Source organism: Mixophyes fleayi, chromosome 5 (genome assembly GCF_038048845.1).
Source record: "Mixophyes fleayi isolate aMixFle1 chromosome 5, aMixFle1.hap1, whole genome shotgun sequence".
Lineage (NCBI taxonomy): Eukaryota > Metazoa > Chordata > Amphibia > Anura > Limnodynastidae > Mixophyes > Mixophyes fleayi.
In genome coordinates, this window is record NC_134406.1 from 106,605,219 (window position 1) to 106,624,365 (window position 19,147).

Below are 19,147 nucleotides of genomic sequence, written 5' to 3' on the forward strand. Positions count from 1 at the left end.
CTAGTGGAACTAAATGTGCGAGGTCTTTATTAAGCTCGTTATTATGGTCCTTCAGCTTCCATTTACAGTAATGGTTTCATATCTGATAGGTTCCCGAATTTCAAATGGCACTAGGCAGGGATGACCGCTTTACCCGTTCATATTTGTTCTAGATATAGAGCCTTTAGCTGAGCAGATTAGACTAAATCTACAATTCCCAGGTATCGAACTAAAACCAAGCATAAACTATGTCTTATTGCGAATGATATCTTTTTGTTAGTGACCAGCTCTGAGACCTCGCTACCAACGTTCCACGACACGTTACGTGGCTATGGTGACGCCTCGTACTACAAATTGAATACCTCCAAGACGGAAGCTCTGTCTATTAATATCCTGGTGGATTGCCTAACTCGATTAAAGATGAAATTCCAGTATGCCTGGAAGTCCTCCTCCTTGCCGTACCTTGGGATACTAATCATTCCTAATATAGACTCCTTGCTTGACGGTTACTATACCCCCCCCTTCTGCTCCATTTGACTAACCTAACAAAGTCTTGGCAGTGTCACAAGATCTCCTGGCTGGGTAGAATAGCTGAATTTAAGATGACTCTATTGCCCAAAATGATGTATCTGTTTCTGCTCCCCAAGATATATCTATAAATTACATTCCCTAATCACCGCATATTTGTGGAAGAGTATACCACAAAGACTGGCCCACTCCATCATCAGTCGACAGAAGAGATCAAGGGGCCTAGCCCTCCCCGACTTAGTTAAATATCAGGAAGTAGCCGTCCTGGCCCAGCTGTGAGATTAATCCCTGCGTGCCCTCTGCAAACCTTGGGTTGACCTGGAGAGAAATCTTAATCATACTTTCCCGTTGGTCGACTTCCTCTGGATATCTAAACCCTGGCACTCAGTATCCTCCGACCTCTCCAGACTTACAAGAGATATCCTAGTGGTTTGGGACAAAACTTAAGTTAACAAAATTGAAGTCGAAAGATGACTTAAAACTCTCTACGTCAAACCTCTCCCTACATACTGATTGCTGACCTTAACCTTTCCCTTTGGTTCAGCAAATGTATTACCTCAGTCATATTCTCCATTCAAACCAGACTCTCCTATCTTTCACCCAGTTGCAGGAGCACATTGACTTCCCTAGGAAGGACTTTTATAAGTGCTTGCAGGTTTGTCATTGGCTCCTGTCTCTCTATTCCCACCTCTTCCCTCTACAACACCCCCCCCTCCAATTCACTAAACTGAAAACAGGACCAAATAGTGCCACCATCACTTTTTGGCATAGGTATCTCATAGATGGGAACGAACCCTCGAAAACACTGTCACAGCTCCTCTGGGAAAGGGACATAGAGCAGGTGCTTGATTCAACCAAATGGGAGATGGTCTTTCAAGCCGCCCATCGCACGTCTCGTTGCCTCAACCCCACTGAGATGATGTTTAGATTGTTGCACAGGCTTTACTTGACTGCACAAGAATTGTGGGGTAATGCTGACATTTTTCATATATTTTGTGAGTGTTCCGGAGTTGACTTTTACTGGTCCACAGTGTTCACACTGATAGCAACCGTCACTAAAACCACTATCCCTATTGCTTCTGATGTTGCTCTCTGGCACTTGTTATCCCCTCAATTCTCCTCAGAAGACCGCTATGTCATTGACCATATATTCATATGAAATGGTTTGCTTGGAGTACATATATGTCTAACCACTCTATCTCACTTAGCTCCCAATCCCTACAGGGATCCAATGGCCCATGATTAGCTTGTCAGTGAACTGTTGATCACTGTGTTAATACTTCTATGTACTGTATTGTAACTATGCATTGTACTGACTTGAAATGCATGTTCTGTACCCTGCCCCCTTTCCCTGTGTAGTCCCCCTTCCTCCCCCGTTTTCTTTTTGCTATCTGTACTAATAATTAAAAAATATATAGTAAAAACTATTGTTTGGGAAAAAAAACTTGGGGGGTCATGTAGAGTTGAAGGTAAGTGCAAAAATTGTTTTTTGAACTATGCATCACAGTTGAAGAATTTACATCTCATTCTGTTCTCTATACTTATAAAGGCGGAACGGGGCAGGGAGTGGGTGGGCAGGTATTGGTGCAGCACAGTAAGAGGGCATTAAAGCTCCTTATATATTATGCTGAGGGGGCAGAAGTCGCAGATACATGTCTAGGAGACTTTTGTGGCTGCTTTCCCACTGTTGTAATCCATTCTGATGATGATGATGATCAACAGGAGAGATCATTTTGTGTAAAACATAAATAATAATAAAAAGCAGACTGCTGGTACCCATGCTGGTTTGGGGGGGGGGGGGCATGCTTTTAAAGAAAATATGTATATCATGGGCAGTTGCATAAAATATGTTTAAAGTGTATCCAATGCTATAAATTTTGGCTCTAATGGAAATGTATGCATTTTGCATACTATTCTATTCTATTCTGATGTGCATCTATTTTAAGTTATGTTTTAAGTTACGTTTTAAGTTACGTGTGGCTCAGACTACTAAGAAAACTACGGGACACAAATTAGGTTTATGTGAAAGCATAAATTGCTAAAACCCAACATACTGGCATGGAAATTGAAGTAAAATGACTGGGAAGGTTTATTTTTATTTAATCTATTGGGATATCATCTATTATTACTTTAACCTTTAGAATGTCAAACTTAAAATTGCATTTCAGTTTGTTGATTATTATTCAACCTACCATAATATCTACTGTAGTGTTACCAATTCTGATCCAATGATGTGACCTAGTTAAATTTGACATGCATTGTGGTGTTCATCATCATGTTGTCATTGAAATGTCACTAATGGTCATGTTAATAGCTAATATTGTTCATTATTATTTGTGATGTCCTTTGTTATATCACCTATTGAGATTTAGTTATAAAGTTGTCTTTGTACTCAATGTAATGTTATGAGGTTATTTAGTATGTTGATACTCGCCATGTACATTGTTACATCAGTGTGACAAGACACATTGTGATTGTTTGGTTACACCTGAGGATCTGTCTGTACCCAGACTGGGTTATGTCTCTGGAGCTGGACTAGTGACTACGTGAACAAATCTGGGTGGCATGATAATGTTCCTCTGCATGTAGTGAATAGACTGGTGTAGATGGTGATAACACTAGCAGGGGAGAGCAATCAGGAACTGTATTGTCGGACCGGACTGAAAGCGGAATGCTGGATCGGACTGTACAACGATGCTTTAACCGGAATGCTGGAAGAGGATTGCTGTAACCGGAATGCTTTGACCGGGATGCTTTAACCGAAATGCTGAAAAAGGATTGCTGTTACCGGAATGCTGAAAGAGGATTGCTGAAACCGGAGTCGAACCAGAGTGGATGGAACCAGATTGCTGGAATTGGACTGAAGCCAGAATGCAGACTACACTGTCAGAGCTGGATAAATCGCAAGACTGGAACCTGCTGGAAACCAAGTTGGCATCTGAAATACAACATTGAACTGGCACCAGGTAAGGGCTCCAGATAGTCCTTTTATAGTTGTTGTTGATTTATGATTGAAGACTCCAATCAGCTGGGTTGAAGCAGCACTCTGAGTTTCTGATCTGGATCAGGTGACTATATCCAAGATGGCAGCTCCCATGGACTGGTTTTGGAGGGAATCTAAAATGGAGGCTGTTATCACCGGATTGGCTGAGAGGAATCATGTTACTGAATACAAGATGGCTGCACCCATACTCTGATTCTAGAGGGATCTCTAGAGTGGAGACAAACTGGACAGCATCCTATAGAGAGGTCTGAAACCAACAGAGCCTGAGGACCGCAGGGACAACTTGGAAAGGCAGCAAAGAGGTAAGTGACAGAATCTGAGAGCCTGGTGTGTAGCATCTTTGTTCTTGGATCCATTAGGAAAGCACTGTGAATTTTTTTCTGTTATTTCTATACCTTCTTTTAATGATCATTTTACAAATAAAACTATCTGGTACATAAATGAGATTATATAACCAATTTGAAGTACTGTTCATGACCCTCATATCTATAGGACAATGAAGATAGAACAAATGACAGTGCTAAATGCCGCACAACTTGACACCTGAAGGTCTGAATATAGATTATGACTTTGGTTCTTTTCTAAACAACTAAAAATTTTGTTTCTCTTCATTGGTATAACTTTTCTTTCTTTCTCTCTCTATTAATATAATTTAAAAACAATATTTATATTATATATATATTTTCAACATTTTTACTTATATTTCCTAATTGTGACCTATTTCTTCAAATAAATTTCTTAGGTAAAAATTAGAACATTTTATCATTCAAATTTAATTTGTTTTTATAGTAATTCCCTATTTCCAAGTTTTAATTGAACAATTACTCACAGACAAAATATAATAATAATAATCTCTATAACATACAACTTCTGAAGAATTCCCAGCACAGGACAAAATGCTTAAAGTTTATTGGAAGCATTGTTACATTTACAACTTGCAACAATGAATGTGACTCATTATTTGCTCTCCTAATAGCATTTTCAATTACCCAGTTTCTGGGTTTATTACTATATGATCACTGCCACAAAAAATTAATTGATTCAGCTTTATATGGCTTACTTAGAAGAGTTTTCCTTATTCTCACCACAGCAAGGCATTACTATAGCAGCTGTCCATGGTATAGGTCATGCCTGGCCAACATGTGGCTATCCAGGTGTTGTGAAACTATAAATCACAGAATGCCTTGGCTGCTATCGACTGTCTTTCTGCTGGAAAAGTATGCTGGGGCTTGTTGTTTCACAACACCTGGAGAGCCAAAGGTTGGCCAGGCCTGGTATAGGTTTTTCAGTTGTAGGGTGAATTACAGCTGGGGTGGTCAGTGATGCAGCAGTCACATAAAGGATGGAGCAGGTCAGCAGGTCCATGGCAAGTTTTCAATGCAGGTGGTCACTGGAGCAGGAATAGAGTAACTCAATGGTGATATGTGGGTCCGTGGAAAGTCTGCAGCATTGGCAGTCAATGGAGAGGTGGTGGAGCAGCTAAACTGTCATCATGCCATTGGAGATTTATGCAGGTATTCAAGATGACACATGCATCTAGGGCATATATGCACATGGGTTTTCTTTCTAAGTGACAAAAGTTAACCACATGCTAAACAGCTGAGTTAGATTTACAATGGAATGACTTTTTGTATATGTGGCTATAGTTAATTATGTTGACTCATAATGGCAGCCACATGTTCAATGTTAGCCAAAGTGTACCATGAGTTACTCAGTTCCTGCCCCTTCAATTGCCAGCACACTGTGTTCAGTTTTCTTTGAGGGGCATACATTGGCAGACACACAACAGTTTTAAATGGAAATTGCAAATCATTTTGAAAAAAAAATCTTTTTATTATTAATCTTTATTTATATAACACCACTATATTACAGATCACAGAGCTTACAGTCTAAATTTTAATATTTTGAACCCTGTCATAACGAAGGATAAGCAGAAAAATGAGCAATCAAATTGTTTTAAATATAACCACCTCTACTAACAATTTGTTTAATTTCAATTATATCTTGGTTGACTCTATTTATGATTGAATGCATTGAAGATAAAGGCGGAACCCCATATCACAGATTCCAAAAAGAGGATACCAAAAAATATCTATAGCACACATATCATAAATCCCTAAAAGTGGAAAGACCTTTTATCAAAGGTAACCAAACAAACAAACCAACCACATCAGGGGGTAAATGTATCAAGCTTCGATTTTGAAAAGCCAGCTATTTTCTTGCGGGTGTTTCATCTCGCAGATGTATGACAGTGAGATTTTAGGTAAAATCGCCAGAGATGTGTTTCTGTCAATATCGCCATTTCCAAAATCAATAGAGATCAAACTCCCGACTGTTTGCCACTCTAGCTATGCAAGTCTTAAATGTATGAAACTGCGATTAAGCAAACTCTCCTAAATATGCTTTAAAAATTGCTAGATACAACATGCTGTTTCCCAATGGCGTGATTAGTAAACACATCACTGTTACACTGTCTGTCTATACAGACGGAGGTCCGATAGCTGTAAAATGTTTAAAAATAGATAACAGTTTGTTTGGTTTTTTTTTAAAAAAAAAGGTTTCCCCAGACCTCGCGACTGTGCTAAACTCATTGCATATCGGAACTTGTACAGTGTACAAGCTGTTTAAAGCCATCTGTCAGCTTTTTTTTTTTTAACCAGTCAAGTTCCCTTTGGATTACAAATATGGGAGCCCTTCTGGCCTGAAGAACAGAAGACTGCAGTCAACAAGGGGACCCTTCTGGCCAGAAGTACAGAAGATATTTACAAGCAGGGACAATTGGAATTACAAATTTATTCTGGATATTTCAAGCAGGGACAATTGGAATTAATTTTGGACACGGTTTACAAGCATTTTCAGATTGAAAGCTGCTGACAACAGATGAAGAATTCAGATTGGTAAGTATATTGGGGTTTTCTTATATTTAATAAATGAGGGTGAATGAGGTTGTTTAGTGTATTTATTGGGGTTTTATTATTTTTAATAAAATGTTGTGGTTTTAAACAAGGTGTTGTGGTTTTGTAAACATTTTGTTTTGTGGTACTTCAGGTCTCAGCCAGCCATGGGTGTCAGGTCATGTTTGCATTTGTGAGTCTCCAAGTGGCTGCCATGGGTATGCTGCTGCTTGTAGTTATATAAGCATCAACATGCCCACACTGTTTAGGGCAGCCCTGGTTGGCTGAGACAGGTACTTCCACAAAACAAAATGGCATCTGTTTTTTTAACTTTATTTTTGCCGATATAACACTACACCCACCACTCAGGGGTGTAGAAAAATTCCTAGTGCTTTCAGCACTGGGATGGTTATTCCTAGAGGAGAGCCCACTCAGGTTTTTCGGCAGACCCCACTCCCTAGGGAATCCAGCCCAGCGCTGAACAGCCTGGGGTTGGTGTGTCATTATGGAAGGGGACCTCTGCCGCGTGTGCCGCTGCTTTAGTGCCAACCACCCCAGCTGGTTTGCCTAGTGCTGGTTGAGTGAAAATTGGGGGGACCTCACTCAAATGTTTTCCCGATTTTCACGCAACCAGCAGTAGGCTTGCAGCACTAGGGTTAATAGTGGTCGGACGGGGGGGGACTCCCTGTATTTTTTATTGAACATTTATCTATTTTTAAAATTTTGACAGCCGTGGGAACCTATGGCTCTATAGGCAGGGCAGTGAAACAGTGATGTGTTTACTAATCTCGCAGCTAGGAAGCAGCGTGTTGTATCTGGGATTTCAACCTAAATACAGGAGAGGTAGCTAAACAGGGGAGTGTTTGACATTGCAGCAAATAGCCAGAGATGACCAGCGATTTTGAAGATCAGAGTAAAAAGCGTAGCTTAATACATCTGTCGACACAGGGACTGAAAGATTTGCTGTGATTTGAAATCGCTGAAAAAAATCAGACCTTGATATATTTACCCCCAGATGGTAGGATGTATTGATTTAATCTCATTACATTTGTATTTTTTTAATGTCTTGTACATAACAAGAACTTCTGAAGAATTCCCAGCACAGGACAAAATGCTTAAAGTTTATTGGAAGCATTGTTACATTTACAACTTGCAACAATGAATGTGACTCAATATTTGCTCTCCTAATAGCATTTTCAATTACCCAGTTTCTGGGTTTATTACTATATGATCACTGCCACAAAAAATTAATTGATTCAGCTTTATATGGCTTACTTAGAAGAGTTTTCCTTATTCTCACCACAGCAAGGCATTACTACAGCAGCTGTCCATGGTATAGATCATGCCTGGCCAACATGTGGCTATCCAGGTGTTGTGAAACTGCAAATCGCAGAATGCCTTGGCTGCTATCGACTGTCTTTCTGCTGGAAAAGTATGCTGGGGCTTGTTGTTTCACAACACCTGGAGAGCCAAAGGTTGGCCAGGCCTGGTATAGGTTTTTCAGTTGTAGGGTGAATTACAGCTGGGGTGGTCAGTGATGCAGCAGTCACATAAAGGATGGAGCAGGTCAGCAGGTCCATGGCAAGTTTTCAATGCAGGTGGTCACTGGAGCAGGAATAGAGTAACTCAATGGTGATATGTGGGTCCGTGGAAAGTCTGCAGCATTGGCAGTCAATGGAGAGGTGGTGGAGCAGCTAAACTGTCATCATGCCATTGGAGATTTATGCAGGTATTCAAGATGACACATGCATCTAGGGCATATATGCACATGGGTTTTCTTTCTAAGTGACAAAAGTTAACCACATGCTAAACAGCTGAGTTAGATTTACAATGGAATGACTTTTTGTATATGTGGCTATAGTTAATTATGTTGACTCATAATGGCAGCCACATGTTCAATGTTAGCCAAAGTGTACCATGAGTTACTCAGTTCCTGCCCCTTCAATTGCCAGCACACTGTGTTCAGTTTTCTTTGAGGGGCATACATTGGCAGACACACAACAGTTTTAAATGGAAATTGCAAATCATTTTGAAAAAAAAATCTTTTTATTATTAATCTTTATTTATATAACACCACTATATTACAGACCACAGAGCTTACAGTCTAAATTTTAATATTTTGAACCCTGTCATAACGAAGGATAAGCAGAAAAATGAGCAATCAAATTGTTTTAAATATAACCACCTCTACTAACAATTTGTTTAATTTCAATTATATCTTGGTTGACTCTATTTATGATTGAATGCATTGAAGATAAAGGCGGAACCCCATATCACAGATTCCAAAAAGAGGATACCAAAAAATTTCTATAGCACACATATCATAAAACCCTAAAAATGGAAAGACCTTTTATCAAAGGCAACCAAACAAACAAACCAACCACATCAGGGGGTAAATGTATCAAGCTTCGATTTTGAAAAGCCAGCTATTTTCTTGCGGGTGTTTCATCTCGCAGATGTATGACAGTGAGATTTTAGGTAAAATCGCCAGAGATGTGTTTCTGTCAATATCGCCATTTCCAAAATCAATAGAGATCAAACTCCCGACTGTTTGCCACTCTAGCTATGCAAGTCTTAAATGTATGAAACTGCGATTAAGCAAACTCTCCTAAATATGCTTTAAAAATTGCTAGATACAACATGCTGTTTCCCAATGGCGTGATTAGTAAACACATCACTGTTACACTGTCTGTCTATACAGACGGAGGTCCGATAGCTGTAAAATGTTTAAAAATAGATAACAGTTTGTTTGGTTTTTTTTTTAAAAAAAAAGGTTTCCCCAGACCTCGCGACTGTGCTAAACTCATTGCATATCGGAACTTGTACAGTGTACAAGCTGTTTAGAGCCATCTGTCAGCTTTTTTTTTTTTAACCAGTCAAGTTCCCTTTGGATTACAAATATGGGAGCCCTTCTGGCCTGAAGAACAGAAGACTGCAGTCAACAAGGGGACCCTTCTGGCCAGAAGTACAGAAGATATTTACAAGCAGAGACAATTGGAATTACAAATTTATTCTGGATATTTCAAGCAGGTACAATTGGAATTAATTTTGGACACGGTTTACAAGCATTTTCAGATTGAAAGCTGCTGACAACAGATGAAGAATTCAGATTGGTAAGTATATTGGAGTTTTCTTATATTTAATAAATGAGGGTGAATGAGGTTGTTTAGTGTATTTATTGGGGTTTTATTATTTTTAATAAAATGTTGTGGTTTTAAACAAGGTGTTGTGGTTTTGTAAACATTTTGTTTTGTGGTACTTCAGGTCTCAGCCAGCCATGGGTGTCAGGTCATGTTTGCATTTGTGAGTCTCCAAGTGGCTGCCATGGGTATGCTGCTGCTTGTAGTTATATAAGCATCAACATGCCCACACTGTTTAGGGCAGCCCTGGTTGGCTGAGACAGGTACTTCCACAAAACAAAATGGCATCTGTTTTTTTAACTTTATTTTTGCCGATATAACACTACACCCACCACTCAGGGGTGTAGAAAAATTCCTAGTGCTTTCAGCACTGGGCTGGTTATTCCTAGAGGAGAGCCCACTCAGGTTTTTCGGCAGACCCCACTCCCTAGGGAATCCAGCCCAGCGCTGAACAGCCTGGGGTTGGTGTGTCATTATGGAAGGGGACCTCTGCCGCGTGTGCCGCTGCTTTAGTGCCAACCACCCCGGCTGGTTTGCCTAGTGCTGGTTGAGTGAAAATTGGGGGGACCTCACTCAAATGTTTTCCCGATTTTCACGCAACCAGCAGTAGGCTTGCAGCACTAGGGTTAATAGTGGTCGGACGGGGGGGACTCCACGTATTTTTTATTGAACATTTATCTATTTTTAAAATTTTGACAGCCGTGGGAACCTATGGCTCTATAGGCAGGGCAGTGAAACAGTGATGTGTTTACTAATCTCGCAGCTAGGAAGCAGCGTGTTGTATCTGGGATTTCAACCTAAATACAGGAGAGGTAGCTAAACAGGGGAGTGTTTGACATTGCAGCAAATAGCCAGAGATGACCAGCGATTTTGAAGATCAGAGTAAAAAGCGTAGCTTAATACATCTGTCGACACAGGGACTGAAAGATTTGCTGTGATTTGAAATCGCTGAAAAAAATCAGACCTTGATATATTTACCCCCAGATGGTAGGATGTATTGATTTAATCTCATTACATTTGTATTTTTTTAATGTCTTGTACATAACAAGAACAAGCAAAAAGAGGTCTAGGATATATGCAGTCATTAAGGAAAGTAAAGCAAAAAAAGCAATTGGCTAATAATGTAAAAAAGAAGCTATATCTCTAAAAAGAAGAAAAGACTGAAAGACAATGAGCCTGATTTATTAAGAAAAATATAGCAAAAAAGAGTAACTTTGCACCTTGGCAAAACCATGTTAGATTGGAGGGGGAGGTAAATTTAAAATGTGGGGACAGATTTATTGTTGGGGTAGGGCATGTCTTAAATCAACTCAAACAATTCAGAGTAAAAAAAAATGCTATCAAGTATTTGTGTGCTACATGAAAAAACAGCCAGTATTTTCCCTACCTTGCAAAATAATAAACTAATTTGCACCCCATGCATTCTAGCATGGTTTGCCCAGGAGCAAAGATCCTCTATTTTTGCTTTACTTTCTTTAAATACTCAGACCCAGTAAGTGTAAGCTCAACATACATAATTTATTATAATGTTAGTAAAATAGCACATTTACCGTATTGCTTCCAGTCTGCATTAGATGGCAGATTTTTCCACAGGATAATATTATTTAAATAATTCAGGTAAGATGGCAGGGCATGGAAGCCTTTCTGACTGTACCATACCTAAAGTGAATCAACATAAATTAAATAAATGTTCATTATCATAAAAACTGCATAAATTGTTCAAACATTTTATCTAGCTTTGGAGATACAAAGGGTCATTAATTAACTGCAAAATATGTGGAAGCACAATGCATTTATTTTTGCACAAATATGACAATTTGCGCTGCTTGAGTATATGATACATAGCTGCAAACCAACGTTCCTTTTTAGTAAATAAGACTTAATTTAGACTTTCATCATTGGAGTCTCACATATGACTTAAAGTAATTCAAGTAAGTTCAAGTTGCTGTCTTTTTTCATATGAATTTCATAATTTATATTTATTAATTTTAAAACATATTTTTTTGTTAATATAAATTGTCCCTTTAGTGTTCAAAAGGTGTAACAAACATGAGATTACCTGTCTCCAGACAGTTTCCAAAACACATGCCCTCCACTCCTATGCTTACTTGGGACATACTATATAAAAGTTACAAAACCCAAACATGACATACTGTCTCTGAAATAAATACATGTCCATACAAAACACATACGAAAAGAAAAAAATAAGTACATTTGCAGTGATTTAATTTGGCACGGGCACCACTAATTGAAATTAATTTCTACAATAAATAATTTTTACGATCCAGCCACAGTAGCTCTTTACAGAGATTTTTTAATCATTCACATCAGTTTCGAGGACAATTATACATAATTTGCTGCCTTGTATCATCCTTGATAAACTGTGATTTCTGTATAGAGTGCATACTTATTTATAGCATTTATCATCTGATAATACCACGTGACTTGCCAATATATTTTGATATACAAAATAATACACTATTGTGAAACAATATGTTTGGCAGTATTGTCCGATAAGTACACAACAGTGTCCTTGTCCAGGGGAAGACACAACACAAATAAATGCATCATTTACGGACACACAACCCACTACATGAAGGCTCATGAAATACAAATCCAACTTTTATTGTTTTTTTTGTATTAGTGCTTATATAAATGTTGTGCAAGTCAACTAAGTATGTAGTTGATGACTGAGGATAAAATTGTGAGAGTTCGTAATGCGTGAAAAACATATTCTATGACAACTCCATTTAACTATATTCATAAAATAAAAATATGCAGGTTGAATATATATATAATTATATAAATATTTGCACAGTATGTTGACTAGTAATCTGTAACTGAAATTGTAAATTTGTTTCATATGTATATGTGAAGCACTTTTAATTATTTATCATTATATACTGAGGGTCAGTTGTTCCTAGTTACCATGGTGACAGTGCCTGGATTGTCCTCTGTGTTAGGAAAGCAGAAGTGAGTGCCTGTTGAGAGGAGAGTGCTGTGCTAGGTGGTAAAAGATATGCAGTAGTTGAGCTAAAATATTGTGAAAGTCACCAAAATTATGTAATGTTCTAAAAAGAGAAACTAGAAAATGTGTCAAAGAAGAAAAGAAAGACTACAGCTGCATTCCTGAAATCCCAGGTCATGTGGCTATACAAACATATTAAAATAAAGATAAATAGAAGGTGCTGATCCCCAAATAGCAAGGTGAAAGGCAACATAGCTAGTTTACCATTTAAACATGGAAGACATTGGATTCCATAACGAAATTAAGAATGAAAAAAAATGAGAAGCGAGCAGTGAATAATGGACTATAAACAAAGATGATGCAAAACAGTAGCTGTATTGAGCTAATGACTGACTACCTATAAAAAGTATGTACATTTGTATAAATTACTTGCTGGTTGAAAGGAGCAAGGCTAGTTCTGTGAGCTGGCTGTCAGGATACCGGAATGTTAGAGTCAGGACTCACAGAGTTTTCCCGGGTTTAAAGGGTTCATTGATCACACAGACACAGAGAGTAGCAGGATACAATAGTACCTTTATTACAGAATAACACTAGACTGTATCACACTATCTTAATTATGCATAAAAAGGTATGTCACCAATCTCCTTAGAGTCCGCACAACAGCCCATATTCCATTTATTCCCTGTTCACTACTTTGAATCACTATGATTGCTTATTTTCTGTTATAAGGGAGAGAAAGGGACAGTTATGACATGCGGCCCCAGACCCTGTGACTACTAAGAATATTAGTAATTCAAATTATACATCAACCTCATTGCAGGTTATATACAATTCACAATTATATACTTGCCTACCCTACCCGTCATGCACTCATACAATGAAGTTTTTGAATTACAGAAAGAGAGAACATCTGCTTAATTTGGCTCAAAGTAAAGGTCAAATAAAATGTTGTATTCACCCTGTATCTGAATATCCAAACTTCTCTTTAGGTAAACAGAGGAAACAAGACCAATTTGAAGAGGTGGTGAGACTTCTGAGTAGTAGACATGTATCAATATCTGGCCTATGTATATGAATGTACCAATAAAACCATATAGTAATGAAGGAATTGATACTTAAAATACAAGAGATATTTCTATTGGTCTGAGCTAGATGAAGCCCGATTCTTGGGGCATATATCAACTACATGTTACATAGGACCACATATTCACAAGCCTATAATAATAATAATACAATTGGTCTAATTTATGTGAAGTCCAATTTTTAAATATTTAGATCAAGAACAGTCCCACCACAGGGTCTATATTTTAATCACCTTTTCCTACTTTTTTTTTTACAATCTATACTCTTTTACATATATTTGCCTATTTCTTGCTGATTGATAATGTTTTAATAGTACTTAATGTTTTAATCATTCACGGCAATCCCTCTAGACCTGGGGGTAAATGTATGAAGCTCCAATTTTTTCAAGTCGCCGGAAATCGGCGACTTTGCAGCTAAAATTTAAAGCGGCGATGGCTTGTAAAGGCAAGTTTGCCTTTACAAGCCATCGCCGCTTAGTCTGTTGCAATATACCAAATCTGTGACCTTTTTGAGCAGAAGAATTTCGAATCATGTCCCAATGCTAAGTATCTTACAGTTTAGAACTAATCTTCTACCAACCAGTGGTAAAACTAATCCCATTTGGTTTAATAGTGCTTCTATCAATAAGCATTTATTCAGTGAGCTACAATAATTTTTTATGCTTAACAGCAACTCTGCAAAACAACATGCTAATAAGATGGAGACTTGGTGTTCTCCTCTACTCAGACCCCCTCCCCTCTGCCGCACAAATATTCTAAACATTTTATTTTTGTTACGGTTACTCTATGTCTTACAGGGCTCTCTACACTAATACATAGGATGTTTTAAAGTCTACATTCCCTCTTTATTTATTTTCTGTGGTGAGTTAAAAGTGATAGATTTCTGTCAGCGCCACAATTCCCACTGAATAAGGTGGTCTAGAAGTTCCATATATATATATATATATATATATATATATATATATATATATATATATATATATATATAGAGAGAGAGAGAGAGAGAGAGAGAGAGAGAGAGAGAGAGATATATATATATATATATATATATATATATATATATTATATAGCAGCACATATTTAACTTGTAATTACATGGTGGTAAGGAGATATGTTAAACTCTCCTTATGCACTAAATAGAGCCTGCTGTAAGACTTTTGATAACCTTGATCAAGCTAAATGTACTACTCTCCAGATATTGGAACTGTGCTATCCCCACATCCAGCAACTCTTCCATGCTTGGACACATTGTCCACAATTTCTTGGATTTAACCAGGCTTCCTCTCACACTGTTCTATGGCAAAAAGACAACCTAAAACAGCTTAAAAGGTTAGAAGCAGTAGCTCTATGCAAAGTTAAAGGGAACCATAATGTAGGAGACACTTTCATTAATAGGACATTTCCTTAATTCCTAGAACTACTACAGCAATAAATACCCCATAGCTGGTTTTAGAGCTTCTTACAACTAGAGATGGGCAGGTCCGGTTCCCCGAGAACCCAACCCACCCGAACTTTGGGTTTCCGAGTACCGCTCCGAATACAAATCAAGGCCGAACATCATCGTGACGTCGTCGGATCTCGTGGCTCGGTTCTCGCGATACTTCAAGATTATAGCAATCCATCGCCATTTGACAGAGGGAGAGAGGAGGGTGTAGTCACAGGCTGATTAGAGCAGGGACAGAGAATACAATATTCTTATTCCAATTGCTGTAACAAAAATTGCTAGAGAAGAGAGGAGGATAGAGGTTTATTTTATATTTTTAATATTTGGCACTCCCCAGTGCTTTTGGGGTGTCCCCCATAATTGTACATAAATATTTCTGGCTGTCAAAATTACTATCTGTCAGCAGTATCTACCAACTAATTTTTAGCACTCCCCAGTACTTTTGGGGTATCCCCCATAATTGTGCATAAAGATTTCTGGCTGTCAAAAGTCATATCTGTCAGTAGTATCTACCAAATAATTTTTAGCACTCCCCAGTGCTTTTGGGGTGTTCCCCATAATTGTGCATAAATATTTCTGGCTGTCAAAAGTCATATATGTCAGCAGTATCAACCAAATAATTTTTAGCACTCCTCAGTGCTTTTGGGGTGTCCCCCATAATTGTGCATAAATATTTCTGGCTGTCAAAAGTCATATTTGTCAGCAGTATCTACCAAATAGTTTTTAGCACTCCCCAGTGCTTTTGGGGTGTCCCCCATAATTGTGCATAAATATTTCTGGCTGTCCAAAGTCATATCTGTCAGCAGTATCTACCAAATAATTTTTAGCACTCCCCAGTGCTTTTGGGGTGTCCCCCATAATTGTGCATAAATATTTCTGGCTGTCAAAAGTCATATCTGTCAGCAGTATCAACCAAATAATTTTTAGCACTCCTCAGTGCTTTTGGGGTGTCCCCCATAATTGTGCATAAATATTTCTGGCTGTCAAAAGTCATATTTGTCAGCAGTATCTTACCAAATAATTTTTACCACTACAAGTACTTTGCGCTCAGAATGGATTCAAAGCAGTCCACATATGATCAGAATGAGCAACCAGGTTCTGTCACCAGTCCTGATGCTTGTGTTCCCAGTACGTCATCTGGGCAAAGCGATGTCAAACTACAGAGTGTTTCGAAATCAGTCCAAAAAACAAACAAAAAAAAAATTTACCGTGTTGAAGCGAAAAAGAAGTGTTACAGAGCAAAAGTTAAGTGGCGATAAAAAAAAAATTACCAACATGCCATTTTACACACGCAGTGGCAAAGAGAGAATGAGGCCTTCACCTTTTGCTATTAGTGGCAGATCCCAAAAAGTTACTGAGCCTACAATTGGGGCACAACTACTGTTACGCGTCAAAGCCAAGCTGCAAGATAACAGTAAGGCATTAGAGGATAATGTTTGCTCTGATCCACAAATGACACCAATCCCTGTGGAGAGTCCATCCAACAGGGGGATGTCTAATCGTGAGCATTCTGTTAGTGTACCCATAAAGAAGGGCCCTTTCAGCTGTTCTGCTGATATGTGCCTTAATAGCCCGAGTGTAGCCGGTGATACACAAAGTGAGGATGCCACTTTGGAATTAGAAGAGGATGAGGGGGAGATTTGTGTAGGCGACGAGGGCGCTAATGAGGATGTTGATGAGGATGAGGTTGTTTGTGTAAGTCCTGCACCAGTGGCAGCAGTTCTGGCACGTGACAAGAAATAGGCCATTGTCATGCCTGGGCATAAAACAAAATAATCCACTTCTTATGTGTGGAATTATTTCTACCCAAATCCAGACAACAATTGTATAGCCATTTATAGTGTATGTCAAGCCACAGTCAGTCGAGGGAGGGACCTTAACCATCTTGGAACCTCGTCTATGTTACACCATTTAACGAGAGTTCATGGCAAAGTGTTGGGACAAGCTGAAAGTTCTTCCCAAAAAATTACAAGCCCATCATCAGCTAAGACCCTCCGCTCACCGACATCCCGACGGCTACAAATGCTCCCACAACACCATCCTCATCAATATCCTCAGTAGCGCTCGGAGTTAGCCCGGCATCCCACTTAAGACTGGATGACTCCTGCACTATTATTGATTCCTCTGAATGAAAGCGTTAGTCCCACTGCTGCTGCTGTTGCTGCTGCTGGGGGTGAATCGTCATCCCAGAGGCAGGTCAAGAAAATGAGCAGTCCTACATTTCAGCAATTAGCTGTGAAACAATCATTTGCGAGGGGAAGCAAATATGACAGCAGTCACCCAGTGGCCAAGCGAATCACAGACGCCATGGCTGCAATGTTAGTGTTAGATCTGCGTCCAATCTCCACAATAAACGAAACTGGTTTTTCACAGTTATTTGAGGTTTTGTGTCTGCGTTACAGAATTCCATCGCGACACCATTTCTCCCGTAAAGCAATTCCACAACTATACCAAAACAGGAACAACAGCAGCATGTACACCACTACATAACATTTGTCACAGGCAGGCCACTCTTTGTATCACCGGCTTCACTAACAGGCATACAGCTGACAATTTGTTACGCAAACTGAGAGATGTGATTGATGCATGGCTTATACCACTTGGACTCTCCCCAGGGTATATCATTTCTGATAACGCCAACAATATAGTGCGAGTATTACAGCTGGGTGATTTCCAACACATTCTCTGTTTTGCTCACACCATCAACTTGGTGGTGCAGAACTTCCTACGAAATAACCGTGAGGTGCAGGAGATGCTTTCGGTGGCCCATAAAATTTCAGGCCTTTTTCAGGCATTCAGCCACAGCATGTAGGAGATTACAGCAGCTCCAAGAGCAGTTTAACTTGCCCTGCCAAAAACTTAAGCAAGAGGTGGTAACTAGGTGGAATTCCACCTTGTACATGCTTCAGAGGATGGAGGAACAGCGCAAAGCCATCCAAGCATATTGCACAAGCCATGACCTTGGGAATGGAGGGGGTATGTATTTCACTCTTGCACAGTGGGGAATCCTTTCAGTGCTGTGCAAGGTGCTGAAACCATTTGAAGTTGTGACGTGTGAGGTGAGTGCAGACTCTGCTAGTTTGAGCCAAGTCATTCCTTTAATTAGACTATTGGAAAAGCAGCTTCAGAAAATGAAGGAGGAGCTAAAAGCAAGCAATTCAGCAAAGTATGTTGGCCTTGTCGATCAAGTACTTAATTTGTTTCACAATGATCCTTGATTTATTAAGATCTTGAAGTCGGATCAGTACGTTTTGACCACTGTGCTTGATCCAAGGTTTAAAACCTACATTGAGTCTTTACTTGTAAATGAGCGAGATGTGAACTTTTTAGCAAGGAGCTATTGCTCAGCAAGTTGGCCGCTGAATTGGGCCTTGGCTTGATGATGTGTCCTCCTTCACTTTCTCAAGCTGCTGCTGCTCGTAAAAATTTAACTTTCCCAAAAGGAAGCAGGGAAGACGCAGGGGGCAGACCAGAACAATTTAACATCTGGGCTGGTTTGAAGTATTTTTCAAAAAAAATGTCACTTTGCCCATAACTCCATCCAATACGAGTATAAACATGCAAAGGATGGTGGAGGATTACTTTCAAGAGGTAGTTGATAAGGAAATGTCAGACAGTCCCTTTCCTTACTGGGAAGAAAAGCAGGCCATTTGGAAACCCATGTACAAACTTGCTTTGCAATACTTAAGCTGCCCACCCTCCAGTGTGTATTCTGAAAGAGTGTTCGGCACAGCAGGGAACTTAGTCAGTGATCGCCGTAGAAGGTTACTTCCCAAAGTAAATGTGGAGAAAATGATGTTTATAAAAATGAACTACATCTTCCACGAGGAAGGCCTTCACCATCCAAGACATCCAAGCACTGACTGTTCTCTAATGGCGGATTCAAGCGGTGATGAATTGATAGTCTGTGATGATGACGTACACACTGATGAGGGTGAGGCTGAAGCTGAAGATGATGATGATGATAGCATCTTTTTAAAACTTTCTATGTAAGTGTAGGGTGCACTCTACCCCTAAAGCGGAAAGGAACTTGTGGCATTTCCATTTCACATACAATCTTGAAAGGCTGCTGTTTGGGCAATTTATCCTTAAGGGTAGGGTGTCATAG

At 39.2% G+C, this 19,147-nt stretch overlaps 1 protein-coding gene across 1 annotated transcript in view; it reads right to left on the minus strand.

Annotated features, from left to right (window-relative positions):
- Window positions 1-19,147, minus strand: part of LOC142159465 (ATP-binding cassette sub-family A member 13-like) — a 253,807-nt gene that overhangs the window by 87,390 nt on the left and 147,270 nt on the right. The window contains exon 7 of the mRNA XM_075214364.1: window positions 11,096-11,204. Coding sequence (XP_075070465.1) covers window positions 11,096-11,204 — 109 coding nt within the window. The remainder of the gene's footprint in view (window positions 1-11,095; window positions 11,205-19,147) is intronic.